Source organism: Fusarium venenatum, assembly GCF_020744135.1.
Source record: "Fusarium venenatum strain MPI-CAGE-CH-0201 chromosome Unknown EDB82scaffold_2, whole genome shotgun sequence".
In the NCBI taxonomy this organism is placed as follows: Eukaryota; Fungi; Ascomycota; class Sordariomycetes; order Hypocreales; family Nectriaceae; genus Fusarium; species Fusarium venenatum.
The window spans coordinates 7,636,793-7,654,181 of record NW_027072130.1 but is presented as its reverse complement, the minus strand read 5'-3'; the positions used below and the strand labels follow the sequence as shown (position 1 = coordinate 7,654,181).

Below are 17,389 nucleotides of genomic sequence, written 5' to 3'. Positions count from 1 at the left end.
CTGCATGCATGAGCGGGGAAGCAAGACGCTACTGTATGGAGACTCTGCAGGCTTTTGGATCACATTCGACAATCGACATTGCATTCGACTCTGGTTAAAACCACCGAAGTATTTGATGGATGAGATCCGTAGTCTCTGGTAGCTATTATGGCATGTTTTATGCAGTATTCACTGCAGTATCAAACTATGAGACCACTTTGGGGGCAAAGCACAACTCCAGACATATGAGTCGAGATCAGTCGAGATGATGTGACATGACCATCACGGGCCAGAGCAAGACAAAGCCGGTGCATTAGCGTCCCTGCGATGCGATGCGAACAGAACAAAACAGCCCGCCCCAAGCTCAAGCTCCCTTGTCTCTTCCCCACTGACCTTAAAAACTTTAGACATGTCCTCCACTAGACTATCTACCTATCTCGGTCGACGATGATAATACAACGCTTTCATTAGGTACTACTATCTATAAGGAAAAGATAAGGTATTCTCAAGTAGATCATCACTATATGTGTTCGGGAGTACCTTTGTCCTCTATCTTCCAGCAAAACGCGACCTCGTCAACGTATCACGAGCTGAGCAACTAAAGGGTGCTTTCAGGGCTCTCTCCCTTGCCAAACTCCACTCTTTCACACGACCCCAAACTCCAGAGTATCCATAGACAACTTGAAGCTAGTATGTACTGTCACATTGGACTACCGGCATGAGTATGTCAAACAGATGCTAAGGTACGGTGGACCTTACCAGTTACAGCATTGTTGATCGAACAACAACCGTCCATACAAGTGCTTTAGACAATGTTACACGAGCCCCGTGATCCATCTTGTGAACTTGCATGAGTAGAAAAGTTGGTCTCTAAACTTTGGGATACAAAAATAAACAGCCTACGAAGTCTAATCTAAGTAACATAAACTATCCAACTAATTTCGTCTCTTATGCTCCAGCGGCCTATTCTTCTAATACCCTGAGGCAGGGGCAAGAACCAGGTAAGGTGTAGAGCAAGTTTCGAGTTTATCGCAACTATTGTTTTATCTATAACTGGCTCAGCGTACAAACGCGGCCTTGTATCCTCATCACAATAGTAGCCAACACAAATTCCAAGCTTCTATCTGTAGGCACCTGGAAGTTTCTAGCCAAAATCCTTCTCAATCTGAAACCAACCATCCTATATCGAAAGTTATAGGAACATTCGGTCTTGGTGCTTTGAGAAAGGCCGATTTTCTAGAGATCGCTACGGGGTAAGTGGTGGGGCTTCCTCGGTGTGCTCTCACCGAGAGTCTCGGTGACATCAGTCCTCTGGCACGTGACCTCGCGACGCTCGCTTTGATCACAGAGTTCACGTCACGCCTCACGCTTTTCGCCAACTGCAGACATAGAATAACTCATCGAGGGCTTACCCCGGTGCAAAACAATCAGCCCATCATGAAGTTCAATATCGAGTACGTTCTCCCCCATCCCTGGCGCCTCATTTACTCACATATCCTAGCGATCTACCTGTGCTATTTCCTTACCCTAGGATATATCCAGGTAAGCCATATATATCCGCGATTGACGATCGCTTGCTTGGTCAGACTAACTCTTCTTAGAACAATATGCGTGAGTTACCAGAGTTTCCCGAGCTACTATGCACTAAAAGGCTGACTATGAGCTTCATTAAGCTACATGTGCGATCTCAAAAGTATGCACCCTTTGCTTCCTCTGAAAGGAGTTGGGATTACTAACCCGAGCTTTCAATAGAAACCCTGGATGCAGGGGGCCACTGTGTCCTAGAAATGCCTTCAGGGACAGGAAAAACAGTGTCTTTGCTGTCTCTGATCGTTGCCTACCAGCAATACATGCCCGAGAAGAGGAAGCTGATCTACTGCTCTCGTATGTCGCATCCTGTGATCATCTTGGCCTACACACTGACACAACCCCCCTCAAGGTACCATGTCCGAAATTGAGAAGGCGCTAGTCGAGTTGAAGTCTCTCATGAAGTACCGTGCTGAGGAGCTTGGGTACGAGGAAGAATTCCGTGGCCTCGGTCTAACAAGTCGAAAGAACCTGTGCCTCCATCCTTCTGTGAAGCGAGAAAAGAGTGGTTCCGTCGTCGATGCCCGCTGCAGAAGTCTTACTGCCGGCTTTGTCAAGGAGAAGAAGGAACGTGGTGAGAACGTTGATGTCTGTGTGTATCACGACGTGAGTCTTGCGAAACGATGCAGTCCTTCAATAGGGGCGTTGCTAAGTAAGGAAACAGAATCTCGACCTTTTGGAGCCTCACAATCTCATTCCCAACGGCGTCTGGTCTTTTGATGATATCATCCGATACGGCGAGGAGCAAAAGCAGTGTCCATACTTTACTGCACGACGAATGGTAAGTGTATACGGGTCTGGTGGAAGGTTCATCAAGGACGCTAATTCATTTCCCAGATGCAATATTGTAATGTTGTCATCTTCTCATACCACTACCTCCTTGATCCCAAGATTGCCGAAAGGGTGTCAAAAGACTTCTCCAAGGACTGCATCGTTGTCTTTGACGAGGCTCACAACATCGACAACGTCTGTATCGAGTCTCTAAGTACAGACATCACAGAAGACTCCTTGCGGAAGGCAACCAGGGGCGCTCAAAATCTAGAAAACAAGATATCGCAGATGCGTGACACAGATCAGGAACAACTTCAGAACGAGTATCAGAAACTGGTGCAGGGGCTACGCGATGCTGATGAAGCACGCCAAGAAGATGCCTTTATGGCAAACCCTGGTATGTCTCTGTAACTGACGTACTGGCAAACAGAGTGCTAACCGATCTGCAGCTCTTCCTGAAGACTTGCTCAAAGAAGCTGTTCCAGGAAATATCAGGAGAGCAGAGCACTTCATTGCTTTCCTGAAGAGATTCATCGAGTATCTCAAGACAAGGATGAAAGTCCGACAAGTCATCTCCGAAACACCGCCTTCATTCCTTGCGCACTTGAGAGAACACACTTTTATCGAGAAGAAGCCATTGAGATTCTGTGCGGAGAGATTAACATCACTAGTTCGGACATTGGAACTTACCAACATCGAGGACTACCAGCCTCTACAAGAGGTTGCCACTTTCGCAACGTTGGTGGCCACCTACGAGAAGGGCTTCCTTCTCATCCTCGAGCCTTATGAATCAGATACTGCTGAAGTCCCCAACCCGGTGCTGCATTTCACCTGTCTTGATGCGGCCATCGCTATCAAGCCCGTGTTCGACAGATTCTACTCCGTCATCATCACATCCGGTACCATCTCTCCACTTGAGATTTACCCTAAGATGCTGGATTTCTCGACAGTAATTCAAGAATCGTACGCCATGACGTTGGCTCGCAGATCATTCATGCCTATGATCGTTACTAGGGGAAGTGACCAGGCTTCTGTGTCAACCAGTTTCCAAGTTCGAAACGAACCAAGTGTGGTTCGAAACTACGGTAACCTGCTCACTGAGTTTGCGAAGATCACACCCGATGGCATGGTCGTCTTCTTCCCTTCGTATCTTTATATGGAATCGATCATCAGCATGTGGCAGGGAATGGGCGTGCTCGACGAGGTCTGGAAGTACAAGCTCATTCTGGTGGAAACACCTGATGCTCAGGAAACTTCGCTTGCTCTGGAAACATACCGTACAGCATGCTGCAATGGTAGAGGTGCGGTGTTGCTTTGCGTCGCCCGAGGAAAGGTTTCTGAAGGAATCGATTTCGATCACCAATATGGCCGTACTGTGCTGTGTATCGGAGTACCATTCCAGTACACCGAGTCCCGTATCCTCAAAGCGAGACTGCAGTTCTTGCGAGAAACATATCGTATCAAGGAGAACGACTTCCTGTCCTTCGATGCTATGCGACACGCTGCCCAATGTCTGGGACGAGTTCTGCGTGGAAAGGACGACTACGGAATCATGGTTCTCGCCGACCGTCGCTTCCAGAAGAAGCGTACACAACTGCCCAAATGGATCAACCAAGGTCTGCAAGAATCAGATGTCAATCTGAGCACTGATATGGCAGTCAGCAGCGCAAGACGATTCCTTCGAACCATGGCACAGCCATTCCGGGCCAAGGACCAAGAAGGTATCAGCACATGGGGCTACAAGGACTTGATGGAACACAAAGAGAAGATGGACTTGGAGAGGATCAAGGAACTCGAAGAGGAGGCGCAGCGACCAAAGCCTGCTGCGCAAGAAGACAATTTTGAGTATGATGACGACGAGCTAGACCAGGACATGATGGAGATGGACGGCTTCTAGATTTTTTTTGAGACGCTATTGAAAAAGATAGGACAAGATAGATCGCATTCCTAAAAGGATATCAAGCTGCATCATAGTATTATTGTAATTAGAAGATATTAAGAACCATCTATAGACATGTAATGCAAGCCCTTTGAAGGGGGATCTAATGAACTATGAGCTGGATGAAATCTAAAAGGGCAAACACCAAAATGCCAGTTGTTCCCCGTTCCATCCCGTACGCCGGCTAATTAAAATAAGACAAAAAAAGAATGAACAAGATAAGCATGTTAAATGCCCAACAACCCCAGTGAAATAAAATCAATTTCAGTCTACCAATAGTCGCTTCGCTGCCTTCACTGCCCGCAACGCAGGTATCGAATGCGCTCGACCAGGCTTCCTCCCAATCTCAATGCAAAGCATTCGGATAAAGTCATGGTTAGTCCAGTAACTAGAGTGCGCGCTGAGCATATTTAGATACTGAATCTCTAACGGCCCTCCTCCTGAGCGAAGGTACCAATCGATTTGCCCGTTGTCGTTCAGCAAGAACGCCTTTCTTTCGGCGATTTCTTCGCGGCCAAAATCATGCACCTCAAGCTCCAACTGAGAAGGAAGTCGTACCGTTGTTGGACGCTCCGGTTCGGGTACCAGTAGGTTCGGCGCTGGGGCCATACCTGGCACTACTCCACGCATCGCGGCACCGACGGATTTCCAAAGAGAATTGGAAATAGTTGGGACATATGCCCTTTTTAGACTGGCTGCGTAGATGGGATCGACGGCACCGTTGAGGAGATATGCGATGGGGTCCTCCTTGGCAAGAATATTGTAGATATTGTCGACAGCCAAACAACCGAAAGTGCCAGCCTCTGCCACCACGTCTCTCGATATGATGTCGCTTGAGTCAGCTCCAGGCTTCATACGGCCATAGCGAGGCATAAGCACTCCACGCTCAAGGAGGAGGAAGAATCCAGCGGGACTGCCAGCCAGGAAAAGATTGGTCGTATCAAACTCGAAAAACTTTGTCTCTGGCTCCTTGCGCGTCAGATCCAGTTTGGGAACTTCAGTCGGCTGATTCGAGAGAACCTCGAGGGCCATGGCGCTACCGAGCGAATGCCCGATCATGTGAACACGCCCGTTTTCGGCAAACCCTGGATTGTTACGACACCATAGTCGATATACACGATTTGCTTCTGACACAAGTGCTTTGATCATCTTGCCTTTGTGATGGGACATGTAAAATGGAATATCGAACATGATATCTGATATCATGCTCCGAACAGCGGGAATTGTATCAGGCTCGATGTCCTTGAGTCCAAAGCCTTCTGGCGTGTATTCGTCTTTGTCTTCCTCTCTCATCGGCCCTCCATCTTCGAAGGAAAGGCCCATTCTCCAATTCAGCGGCAGTATCATCAACCCATTTTGGTCTTCGCGTAGGACCTGCTTCACCAAGGGGCTTTGAAGCTCCATATTGACGGCTCGGCGGAAACCATTGATGGCATGGGTGAAGTGAAAACTCTCCACTCTCTCGGCAAACTTTTGACCGATGCCGTGAGCGACTAAGACCAGGTCCGTAACCTGGTGTTTTTCTTTGTCCACTTTGCATGCTGTGCATACATCTTGTCCAGTGCTCTCATGCGACTCATCGGCAGCAGATGCCCCTGCCTTGTTGGGTGTCTGTTTCTTGTGGTGAAAACGCTCCCATGATACCCGATCAAACCCGCGAATAATAGGGATTCCAACGGTGACACCCCTCATAATTTTCATCACAGGTCTTCGACCGTAGTATGCCGAAGGCTTCAGGCTTGGCTTTAGTAGGAATGCTTCTCTGGCATTTTTATATACCACATGATAGTTTGAGTACGACCGTGTCTGCTGAGTTTGATCTTCCGGGGCGACTGTTGTTACTGGGGACGTTTCAATAGTCCCTTCGGCAGCTGCTTCACCACGAAAACAACGAGCTGCGCAAAACGGATCTGTTGGTATGTGTGGCTCTGGAAAATCGTCACCAGAGCCAACCTCCAACTCCTTAGGCCACAGCAGATGCGAGACCTTCTCTTCACCTGCTGGTCCGACATCGATGGCACAACGAAGTTCATCACTCCAGGTCTCGGTCCAGGGTCGTAGATCGTGATAGCCCGCCTCAAGTTGATTCGCAACAGCCGGTGGTATTGGTAACATCGTGTCTCTATATCCATGTGAGCGACTTACCCCCTGGCCAAGGGTGTTAGGGTTACCTGTAGAACCATGTTGCTCGAGATACGACTGCAACATCATTGATAGGGGACCAATATATTGGTTTCATCTGGAGCGTTGGTAAAGAAACCATGTGTAATCTTGATAACCCTACTGCAACCTCAGCAATATCGAGTGGCTCAACAGCCTTGGTCGTTTTTGAATCGTCGGTTTGTGTGGAAGTTTGTTGCCCAGCAGTTGCCTGGGACTGTTCTTGCGTTCGAGCGACATCGCGTGCCGGGCCACTAATGCCAGATAAAGGAAGGGATCCTGGTTCTGATTGTGTCTCGGGACTTCCTACGCGTACAAATGGCTTGCCAGATATTCCATCATCAAGAACTGGCGGCCTCGCGAGCGCCCCCAGACTTCCGAAAGGTGTTGGTGATCGAAGAGGCTGGCTAACAGGTTGAGACATCGATAGACTGTTTGTTCTGGTTCTCGCGTCACTGACAGTTGATCGACGTTTAGAACTGTTTGAATCCGTTGTCGTCTTTGGCATTCGAGCTAGGGGGTGATTCGTATTAGTGGTAGAAGCGGTCCCAGGGCGGCTGAATGGCGGGCTTCCAGGCAAAGGTTGAGTCTCTACTTCGTCGTTGGCTTGTTTCTTCAGTCTTTCGAGAGCAAGAACGACTTGCTGTACAACTTCATCGACGCTCAAAGCTGCGCTGCGCCTCCGGACGAGTGCACAGAAACCTTGCTCTAATTCATCAGAAACGTCAAGAACCAGCTCGGAACAACAAGCGGCCACAGGCGTTGTGGGCAAAAAATCGCCAGTTGGTGCTGCTACATCTTGTGGCTGATAGCCTTTACGATGCCTGTCCCAATGTTTTGCGGTAATGGCTTGTATAATCGATGCCAGCCTATCTGAGTCAAACTCAGCAGCACGGCCCTGAGTCTCTAATGCATCCTGATGCGCGCGATGAGCAGACTCGGACATAAGTCCCAACCAGGCCTTCTCCAACGCATTGTTATCGCCTCGCGCAAAGGGCCGCACCTGACCCTTGCTTGTCCTGGTATCGGCACCGACGGTTGAGGATGTCGAGAGAGGATCATCAATAGGGATGACGGACGAGTAGAAGAACTGAGCCTGGACTGGAGGGACATCATCTTCGCGTTCAACTCGAGCAACAGGTGCCAAGCGGCATTTGGCACCGTAGGTGTGATGATCGTCCGTCATGACGATAGTTACTGTCTCCACACGCGGCTCCGTAGAAATCGATTTCGTGCGACTTGGACGGACAAGCCTCTCAAGGCGGGTGGATACAGCGCAAGAGTCGGACGTGCCATAAAGTCGCTTACAGTACCATGCGAATACGGTAATCAGTCGAAAAACGAGTTCCGTGTTCGCAACGACAGGCAGAAGTTGTGAGTTCCAGGGCGGAAGCTTCACCAAGAAGCCTGCCCAGCAATCGGTGATGGGGATGTATTATGGAAATTATGGGCTGCGATGCCAGGGCGTGATGACGTGGGTACAGACTAGACAGAACATCTGCCTTTAAAATGTGGATCTCGCTTGTAAGTGGTACATCTAAGGGGAAGTGCTAAGGTGAAGAGAGGTATCTTGTTCTCGTCGATTTGTACCTACGGCTTCAAAATTGCCCATCAGATACTTTGAGAAGATCTAAAAAGACTTGTATCAGATCAGATTTCTAGAAGATCCTGTCGCGAGCCAAACGATCCATATCACATGCATTAGTTACGCCCCTGCCACGTAGACCCGTAGGCTGCAACAGTATGTCACTGTCACTGATTCTAGTGGGTAGCAGAAAAGTTGGACTTTGAGCTTAAGGCTACAAAAATAAATATACTAAGAGTCGAGTCTAGATAGCATAAACTGACTCATTAATTTGTCTCCAACGGCCAACTTTTGTAGTACCCCGATGTCACTGTCCCTATCACATTTGCAAACAACGTGGACTTGTAACTTGATACATAAAGGATGAAGAGCTTCCCGGATTTCGATGACTCAATACTGGTATAGCAAAGTTGTCATTGACATCAACCAATCAGATTAATGGGCCAAAACACGGTTTCAAAGGTGAAAACAGTTCAATGTCTCAGTAGCTTGGTAGCTGTTTGACCCGATTCAGCCAAAGTAAACAAATTGGCTGTCAAGCTTATTTCATGAGACAACCTTCGTAATAAATTAACACACGTCATATCCGATAGCTCCTCTAGCTATATGGTTTAACCTTGCGCCGTAATAACGTTGACTCCAATATGCAGGCCTCCGCATATAAACAGGGAATGAACAACATGCAGCCGTAATCCATTATAGTCTCGTTGCGCTGGAGAAAACAAAGACATGAATCTGCTTGCTGGGGAGTCGGACAGCAAACCTCAAAGGTTCTTTCTTGCAGGGTGGAACTTTGAACTAAAATCGCCTCTCATAACGAGCTTCCCAATCAAGTTGTGATAGTCAAATCCTGCGTATGCCGAGGTGGCTGATTTCGAAACGCTGTCATAGCGAGGCCCCTTGGGTATCGGCAAAATGCACGGCGTAACTCATTTGCATGTGAAATATGGACCAAACATTTCCCTGTCTCATAGCAACAATTCGAAACTTGCAGCTCCTTAGTGTTCAAGTGGACAAATGGCTTATAGCTGTGTCGTGCATGCTGGCGAGAATTGGTGGGAAACACAGTCGAATTCCGTGTATAAACCCCCTCTTTGTTCGACGTCGAAAGCCTCAGGGTTTGATGAAGTGTGTTCGCCGTCTTCCTCATTAACATTAAGATAGTGACTAAAGCGAGATCCGTTAGTTATTGACCCTCATGCCTGCCAGGTTCTGAGCTGTGGTCGAGTGATTCAACCTACCTCGTAGATTCTTGGGTATCACTTCATAGTCAGGAATGCCTAGCCTCTGTTGCAGGGCAGATCGATCCAAGGCACCGTCATTGCGCCTTTAACATCCCTCTCTTTCGTCGGTCAGGCATACGGGCATGTATTTGAAGTACGATTAAGCACTATGTAAGTGGGTTGCTGGGACAGGTCTATCCGGGGCGACGAGGGTCCAAGCCGGATGGCCTGCCCGGGCTGACAATGCCCAAACCTGCAAATCCTGGTCCTTGTAAGTTGAGTGTGCCTATATCAAATCTTTTGGAGCAGCCGTCCTCCATGTGTCTAAATAGATGGTTAATATCAGAACTTGGAAAGGGGGTATCAATCTGCCTACCTTCGCAAGGTGTCCTTGCGAGCAAAGAGACGTCCACAGTAGTCGCATTTGTGATTGCGCTCCTTCATGTGTACGCTCTGGTGATGACGTTGGAGGTCGGTTTTCCGTACAAACTTCTTGGTGCAACCATCTACGGTGCATGGGAAAGGATATTCGCGCTTCTCATCATGAGTTTCCAGATGGGACTTGTAGTTGTAGCTGCGACTGAAAAACTTCCCACAACCCTTTACTTCGCACTGAAAGTTGGCCTCCTCCTTGGACGTATGTTTCCTGGTGGGTCTCTTGACCTTGTTTGCTTTCAATAATCTCCTCTCCTGGCCAAGTTCTGGAAGTTGGGTTTGCGGGGTAGGGTAGAATTGTGACACTTCATATTCCTGCTTGGGCCATGCTGTTGAGCTACCTGCGCCCATACTTGAGGGCAGGTTTGAAGTAAAGGCAGCCCCATCGGTTTGGTATGTAGTAGTTGGCGGACCAGGCGCCGAGTAAGAATGAGATTCATATCCTTGGCCGTAGGTGCTGACAGAACCTTCTACTCTGAATCTTGAGCTGGCTGGGTCTTGAAGGTACCCATACGATGGCCTCGCTCCCAGTGTTGGCGCTCGTGCAGATTGGCTTGTGGAAGGTTGCGAAGGTTCATGAACCGACGGGTTGCGTCCAGCTGGCATATAAGCATCATGGGGTTGGTACGGGGCAGGCAGACATGAGTCGTATCCAGCAAATGCATTGAAATCAGCATGCAAAGCATCAGGTTCCACGGAACTCGAAGATGCTGTACTTGTCCCCGCGACTAATCCATCCGGGGTTACCCAGGCAGTGCTACCGTGGTCCATGGGAGGCGGTGATAGAAGCTCAGTCTGAGGTACTGAGTACCAGCGACCGTGATGAGAGTACGGACCTGGTTCCAAATCTGGCCGGGAAACACCAATGGGAACAGTTTGCTCAAATGGAGAATCGTAGCAAGACAAGCGATCTGGGTGACGGGAAGGATCCGGACTGGTCGAACTCGTTTCGAAGAACTGTGAATACTGCGACACTGGAGAGTTCGAAGTCGAGGGAGGTGTAAGGTACATATTTGAGGTCGTTAAAGGATGCGAGGGTCGGGTTAGAATACGTGGGGAGCTAGAGGCTAGGGTCTCATGAGCCATGCACTTCCGGTAGGCAGGCAGGCAGGTAGGTAGATAGGTAGGTTAGATTAGGTACTGCAGTGAGCAGAGATTCATCGACCAAGTTGGCAAGCCCCATGACGGGGTACGAGTTGGATAAATACAACGAGGGCTCGACCAACACGGGCAAGATGAAGTCAAGGTCAAGAGTAACAGCGAGAGCGAGACAGACAGTGGCAACAGAGACAAGTATCAAACACAGAAATTTCCGACCTTTTCTGGGCGAGGTACAGGGAATAACGATTACTTAGATGCCGTTTGACGAAGCTACTGTTGATGAATTACCTAGACCCAGGCAAAGACAGACCAGACCAGACCGGACGAGGATTGTCGAAGGATCAGGACTCCGCCTGCATGGCATGGATTCCCTAGGGTGGGGAGACGGGTAAGGTAGGTAAAGAGCCACTGGGAAGGTGTCGAGCAGCGGGTGACGGGGCCGGGAAGAGAGCGAAATGAGGTCTAGGCCAGGATGCCGTTCGCCAACCAGACGGCTGGGCCATCTTGGCCCTTGACAGATCTCACGGATAGCAAGAAGCAGACAGATAACGGTATCGCTAGGATCAACCAGCCAGCGTGAACGCACCCGAGGTCAAGGCTCAAGGTTCAACCTTTGGTTGCGCAAATTAGAACCTACCGTCAACCAACACAAGCTAAGGTATAAAGGGCCGGATTCCGTTGAGACCAGGGTTCGGCTCCCTAGAACAACCTACATTACATTGGGTACATGCCAGTACGGGACGGGACAGTACAGATGGGATGGTCTGGCTTTGACGCGACGGCGGCAACGAGAAAAACTGTAGAATAAAAAGGACATTGCCCAGTTTGGAAACCCATCGTCCCATCGTGAACCAACTGCTGAAGGACACCTGAAATGATCTCCACCTCCAAGAACGAGCAACCAACAGCCTCGGAAGACCTATTGTACTGAAGCATGCGCACAGCCCCGATTTGGCAGGCTGGACCATGCAGTCTACTTCCTGGGCACTTGTTGGACTGTACGGTATCCTGTACTTGAGTGGTGATGTGTAAGTTATTAGTGAGTAAAGTTGCGTGCCTGTCCGTTCTGTATTACAGCATCATGGTAGATCTGCAGGCAGGGAAAAACAAGAAATTCGACTACTACTCAAGTAAAACGTCATTGGTGCCATGTGTAATTTTTTTTCGGTGCTGCTCTGTTCTGCTTTATTGTCTCTTGTGTGTATCGTTGGTTCATGGAGGATGGATGACTGGCAGTCTGCAAACTAGGGTCTGCTTCACGGATGCACCACAACCCGATGCTCAAGACTGGTCCAGACAGAGCAAAGAACCTTCCATCAAGGTAAATTGAGCGGGTTTTTCTTCATTTTTTTTTTGTCTCACATTTGGAGAGACGGATCAGGTGGTGCGACTCGTGCGAGTCCGGCTCAGTGCGAGGCAGGGGAATGGTAGCCAAGAAGGAACCGGATTAGATCCGAACAGCCGATACGGTAATGTACGAGGAAGGTGACAGTTTCGAGGCCGAGGAATCCCCAGAAGACGATGGGTAATAGGGAAAAAAAGAACCCTGGTCGTGCCGGTCAGTTGCTCTTCGTTTGGGACAGGGCCGAGTCTCCGGCCTGGAGATAGGCCATGGGTCAAGGATTAGGGATCATGGATGCGATGGATGGGATGTGAGCAAGCGAACGCACTGTAGTTGCAGTAGCACCTGCGATTGCTCGCTCGCTCATCTTGTCTTGCTCATCTCCAATTTATCCTCGTGTCGTGTTGTCCAAACGGAAGAATAATTGAGTGGACACGGCCAGGAACTTGTGGAGTGGGTGGATTGAAGCGATGTGACATAGGGACTGTGTTAGATTTTATTATTACTGTGACGCACAGCTATTCTATCACCCAAATGGCGCGGCTGTCTACAGTGTTTGTCGCCTTGCCAAAAAGGGAAGCAGATATCTCGGCAGGTTCCTGGCCCCAGCTAGCTCGACCTCAACGGTTCGGGTGGCGCCCCGCAAAACAGCTAGCTTGAGCCATCTTCAGCCTGTGTTGACATTTCCTTCCTCATGTCATACCACCTAGGTCAAAGATTTAGTTCCAAATAGCCTCAATAAACCACATGTAAATAATCCAACCGAATCAAAAGGTCTTAATCTAATGCATCCTTCTATTTTAAACTATCTGTCAGTCTGTATTAGTTAAATCCTACGACGGTGGCCCGGTTATTCTAATGCTCCGTTCTTACTCACTCCGTCTCCGATTAGTAGCTAAGCCAGGTACGGGACTTGGAAGCAATCTGCTAACTTTATCTGGGATATCAATTCCTTCGTCCTTTAAAATTACAAAGGTTCGTCTCGTTTAAAATCATATCTATTCCCATGCCAGGGCAAGTATCACAGATACAAAGACAGAATGTGTTTAGTAGCAGGGGAGACTAACAGTACATCCACATTCATAAACGCGACTGCACTAAATGGTAACAGGCTTGCAATTTGCTACTCCGTAAAAGGACGTGCTTCTGATGCTAGTACTAATGCTGAGTACTAATGCCCATCATTGATCAAACAAGTTCAGCTCAAACAATAACACACTCATGATATGGCCTAACTTCCGAGGTGGTCCAGTGTCATGTGTATGTCGCTAGCCTCATCTGTAGTCCTGTACTCTACTATTCAAGGTAAAGTTGCGATGAGTTTGCCCGAGTGGGAGAAGCCAAGACGGATGCTCTAGGGACCCTTGCCTTATTGATGGAACGAACAAGCGACAGGACCAGGACAGGCTCGACAGGCGCACTAAAAGTTTCTTTTTCTTATTGCCGCCGAGACGCCATCCATACATGTCACAACTCAGCCTAACCTGAATTGCTAAACGTAGACAAAACGGGAAAGAAAAGACCGAAAATTGTCCATGGTTCTGGCTGCGTATTATGTTATACATGTTTGCTAATTGGCTATGAGCTGGACTTCAAGGCCTGCCGACCTACCTATCTGCTCAGTACTCCAGCTGGACTGTTACACAGCTTTTCGCTCTCATGCACAGAGTACCTGGTAAATAATACAGTTTAGCCAGGGTTTCTCGCCTCTAATGCTGTAAATTGATGAACGAACGATCACAGCAAGCATATGTGTACTGTAGCTAGCTCTGTTACCATGATTCTAGGAAAAGCATAAGCTTAAATCCAGCCCTGTCAGGCGTACGGGTCGGGTTGCTATGATTCAAAGCTCTAATGTATATTAGGTAGGTAGGTAGGTACTTATGTTTGAGGCTGAGCCGAAGTGAGTCCATGCCCCGGTGCAACGTTGTGGAGGGAGCCCTCACACTTCTCCTTGATGGGAACAGTTCCAAAATGAAGAGCAGCAACTCAAAGTAAAGATGTTGATCACAGTGTGATGAAGCCAAAAAGCCACTTCGTTAGCTGAGATCTTGGCCATGTTGAATGATTTGGTGTCGTTCGTGCGATTTTGGAGATGATGGCTCAAGGAAATCCTAAAACTGCAATCCCCGATCGTTTGATGCATGAGCTTATTATTACTGGCTCCAGGCTTGCATTGATGAACTAGGATTGGCCAGGAAAAGTGTGACAGAACTTGTCTGATTCCTCGATTCCCCTGGCTCTGTCACCTGCAGACAGTTCTGCATTAGGAATGCCATGGGCCGTAATGGAAGTGGTAGGCTCTGTCGTCCATCTTTGTTGCTACTTTACAGCACTTTTACCAAGACCATCGAATCTGCATCCTGGAACCCTGCCAGGATTACATTGCCCACCATGTTCATCAAATGCACGTAACATGCAATCCCGTTCAATGTCGTTAATGTGATGAGAGTCCTGTCTGTAATATGCTGGTATCAGAGCAATATATACATGGCTGCTTATACTCTCGTCTACTTCTTTGGCCAAGTAAATATACCATCTCGGTTCAGAAACGCGTCTAGTTCAGAAACTCATTTGACTTACTTTCACCATGTAACCCTTAAAGCTTGGTCCGCCCTTCCGATACATGCAGAATCTGAATTTCTTTACAAGCCCTACCCTGCCATGGATGACATGGACCTGCTCATCACTGATCCCCGGTTTGTGCTTTTATTCTTGTTCAGGGGTCCCCGGAGATCCCTTCCAGTAGAAGCCCCCCAGGCCACGCATATGGGCCGTGATGATCTTAGGGATCTCGAAGATCTCGCGGCTAGTCCTACCCGGCCTGGTAATGGAAGGTCGCACAAGAAACATAAGAGCCATGTCACCCGGAACGGAACATTGCCCGATTTCTGCCTTCCGTTTTGGTTCGCCACTGCAGCCAGTACTCACCTGTATCCTTGCAGGCATTTGATGCTGATATTTGGGCAAAACTGGTACAGGCGAGATTCAGAAGGAGGGCATATACATAAGATACGTACCTGTTGAGGCGGCCGCGCTCTAGACGTCCCTGTATAAAGTACTTCGGAACAGAGTTTATGTTGCACATTCAGTCTCTGATTCTATTCTTGGGACGTCGTTAGTTATATACCTAGCGGCTTGTTCACGCTATGCGGACGACGGAGCCCAATGCTTCGTGCCTTGAGGCTTGTCCCAACTTGAAAACGCTGCATCTGGCCGAAACTTGCACGAAAGAGTTGATGGTGTAATTATTGATATGTCTATCAGTCTAGTATCCATTCTATCCTTCCCATCAAAGTAAGTGAAGCCTGATCGAAGTGCCGCTTTTTAGCAAACAACATGGTCCGATGATCATGGGCTTGCCTCAGTTGACAAGCAGGTTGGCTCTTGAAACCGGCAAAAGCTTCCGTCTCCGCCGAGAAGCGCCAACATGGAGGGGGAAATCATGATATCTGTCTTTGGTATTCAAGCAATAACATGGAACACAGTCGCGACAGGGCTTCTGTCTCGCAACGGTTGTCGGCTCAAAGCGTATCAGATGTTTGCCGCCCGGTGTATTAAGCGCAACACATGGGTTCTTTCACCCTTTCCCCTGGTCTTAATTATACAGTATGATTTGCTTTAAGCGAAACCTTTAGCGAGTTGCCAGAAGTTGTCCATCTTGGTTCGAGCCAGGGCATCTCTCGCTTCCGAGTCTGTCTCGCAGACCTTACTGCCCCACTTTCTAAATGCTCGAGCCTTCTCTTCGCCTTCGAAGATGAGCTTGCATTCATTCATCGACATGTCCTTGAGCTCGCCGGTTTCCTTTTCAGCAAGGAGCCAGTCGCGTGTTGCGCCTTGCTTTCCGTCTCGATCTCTTGACGGCGAATTCTCGGTCCAGTCGATTCGGTTAAGCATGAGCTTCTTGAACTTCTTGATACCCCATTCGCCTCCCTCAACGATAACCAGGTTGAACTTGGGGTGCATGATGCATGTACCTGTGAGGGCCAGTTGATCAGCGTTGACGCCAATCTTGTATCGATGTTGTCCGTTCGCCAGGCTTCCAATTTTGAAAACGAGCATGTGAATTCCCTTTTCGGCATCTTTTTGTTGATTTGCCGCCAGTTTCTCGTGCTTTTGGTCCTTGGTGAGCTTCCTTGCCTCATTTGATTCGACGTGCTTGTGGTGGCGTTCGGCAATTTCACGGTTCACACGTGCTTCGACGGCAGTAGGATCCTTGACAGCGACTGCACAGATATTAGCAGGTGGATAAAATGAATAGGATGGGTGAGAAACTTACCGTCACCAAGGACTCGCATCAGGTTGCCCTTTTTGACCTTGGGAGGGGGTGCTGGCACCAGGCCCAGACGAATCTTGGCTTGCATCTCCTTCAACTCAGCCATTCTTCGTTGTCGTCGTAGCTTTTGTCGTTCCTTCTTTACCAAGAACATTGGCTTAGCAGCTGGAAAAAGTCCATCTTGAGGCGGCTCAAGAGCAACAGGGTGCTGTATGTATTCGGTGATGATAGTGTCGGGTGTCATGAGTTTGAGCTTGGAGGGATCATCCAGCACATCATAACTTCCACCTTCGACAAGTCCTTCGTCCCACCATTCGATTGCAGGGGGTGCTTCCACTACAAAGTTTCTTTCCACGTCTAGGTCGTCATCAATGCCGGCTTTTCGAGTTTGCTCTGCGATTCGTTTCTTCATCGCCTCCAGGGCGGCCTGTCGACGTAAAGCATTGGCTTGTGCTATATATTTGCCCTTCTGATTGAACACGAGTGATCGAGACTGGCGCGCTTTTCCTCCGCCTGGTTGTGTTGAGGAGCTTGGGTCGAAATACGGGTTTTCTCCGCTTTCCCTGTTGATAGAAGCTGATCTAGACGCATCTTGCGATCGAGGCTTATCTGATCTTACGCCTGAGGGTGCTGGTGTTGATTCCTTCGATTTGTTATATGATCCCAAGTCTTCCAAGGCAGGGTGAAGTCCAACTTTCAAGCCACCCTTTGCTTTGCTAGTACCGATAGCTGCGGAAACACGTGCTTTTAGCGCAGCCATCCTGTCTGCAGCAGATTCGGGCTTTTGCACTCTTGATGAGGCATCATGACGAGGGCCGAGGCCAGGAGACTGGTTGCGATCCATTTGCAGTTTGTCCAGATAATCGCACAGCTGCCTAGCTGTTCGCGATCCTCGAAAAGGGTGCTGAGGTTCTATTTGGGTCCGTATCGACGTAGACAATCGCTCTGGGTTTCTTCCGGTTGTCGCTGTACTCGAAGGTCACGTTGCGCT

At 48.8% G+C, this 17,389-nt stretch overlaps 5 protein-coding genes across 5 annotated transcripts; 2 read left to right on the top strand and 3 right to left on the bottom strand.

Moving 5' to 3' along the window:
- Positions 1-1,766: 1,766 nt before the first annotated feature.
- Positions 1,767-4,234, top strand: EDB82DRAFT_476041 (uncharacterized protein; the record flags this gene model as incomplete). The annotated part of the gene is made up of 5 exons (XM_025736011.2): positions 1,767-1,863; positions 1,919-2,172; positions 2,231-2,347; positions 2,404-2,734; positions 2,787-4,234. 5 exons carry the CDS (start codon positions 1,767-1,769, stop codon positions 4,232-4,234), a joined length of 2,247 nt encoding a protein of 748 aa, XP_025586660.2.
- A 153-nt stretch (positions 4,235-4,387) lies between these two features.
- On the bottom strand, positions 4,388-8,105 carry EDB82DRAFT_189961 (DDHD domain-containing protein). Its single transcript, XM_025736010.2, has 2 exons — positions 6,448-8,105; positions 4,388-6,398 (listed from the first exon to the last, which is right to left on the bottom strand). The coding sequence occupies exons 1-2, from the start codon at positions 7,620-7,622 to the stop codon at positions 4,541-4,543; spliced, it is 3,033 nt and encodes a 1,010-aa protein (XP_025586659.1). The 5' UTR covers positions 7,623-8,105; the 3' UTR covers positions 4,388-4,540.
- A 1,333-nt stretch (positions 8,106-9,438) lies between these two features.
- On the bottom strand, positions 9,439-10,690 carry EDB82DRAFT_476039 (uncharacterized protein; the record flags this gene model as incomplete). Its single annotated transcript, XM_025736008.1, has 2 exons — positions 9,439-9,568; positions 9,621-10,690. 2 exons carry the CDS (start codon positions 10,688-10,690, stop codon positions 9,439-9,441), a joined length of 1,200 nt encoding a protein of 399 aa, XP_025586658.1.
- Positions 10,691-14,287: 3,597 nt separating this feature from the next.
- EDB82DRAFT_189906 (uncharacterized protein) lies at positions 14,288-15,446 on the top strand. The gene has a single exon (XM_065607176.1). It carries the CDS (start codon positions 14,568-14,570, stop codon positions 15,147-15,149), a length of 582 nt encoding a protein of 193 aa, XP_065465010.1. The 5' UTR covers positions 14,288-14,567; the 3' UTR covers positions 15,150-15,446.
- A 297-nt stretch (positions 15,447-15,743) lies between these two features.
- Positions 15,744-17,158, bottom strand: EDB82DRAFT_430150 (pre-mRNA processing factor 3-domain-containing protein; the record flags this gene model as incomplete). The annotated part of the gene is made up of 2 exons (XM_025736006.2): positions 15,744-16,348; positions 16,402-17,158. The coding sequence occupies 2 exons, from the start codon at positions 17,156-17,158 to the stop codon at positions 15,744-15,746; spliced, it is 1,362 nt and encodes a 453-aa protein (XP_025586656.2).
- Positions 17,159-17,389: the final 231 nt, after the last annotated feature.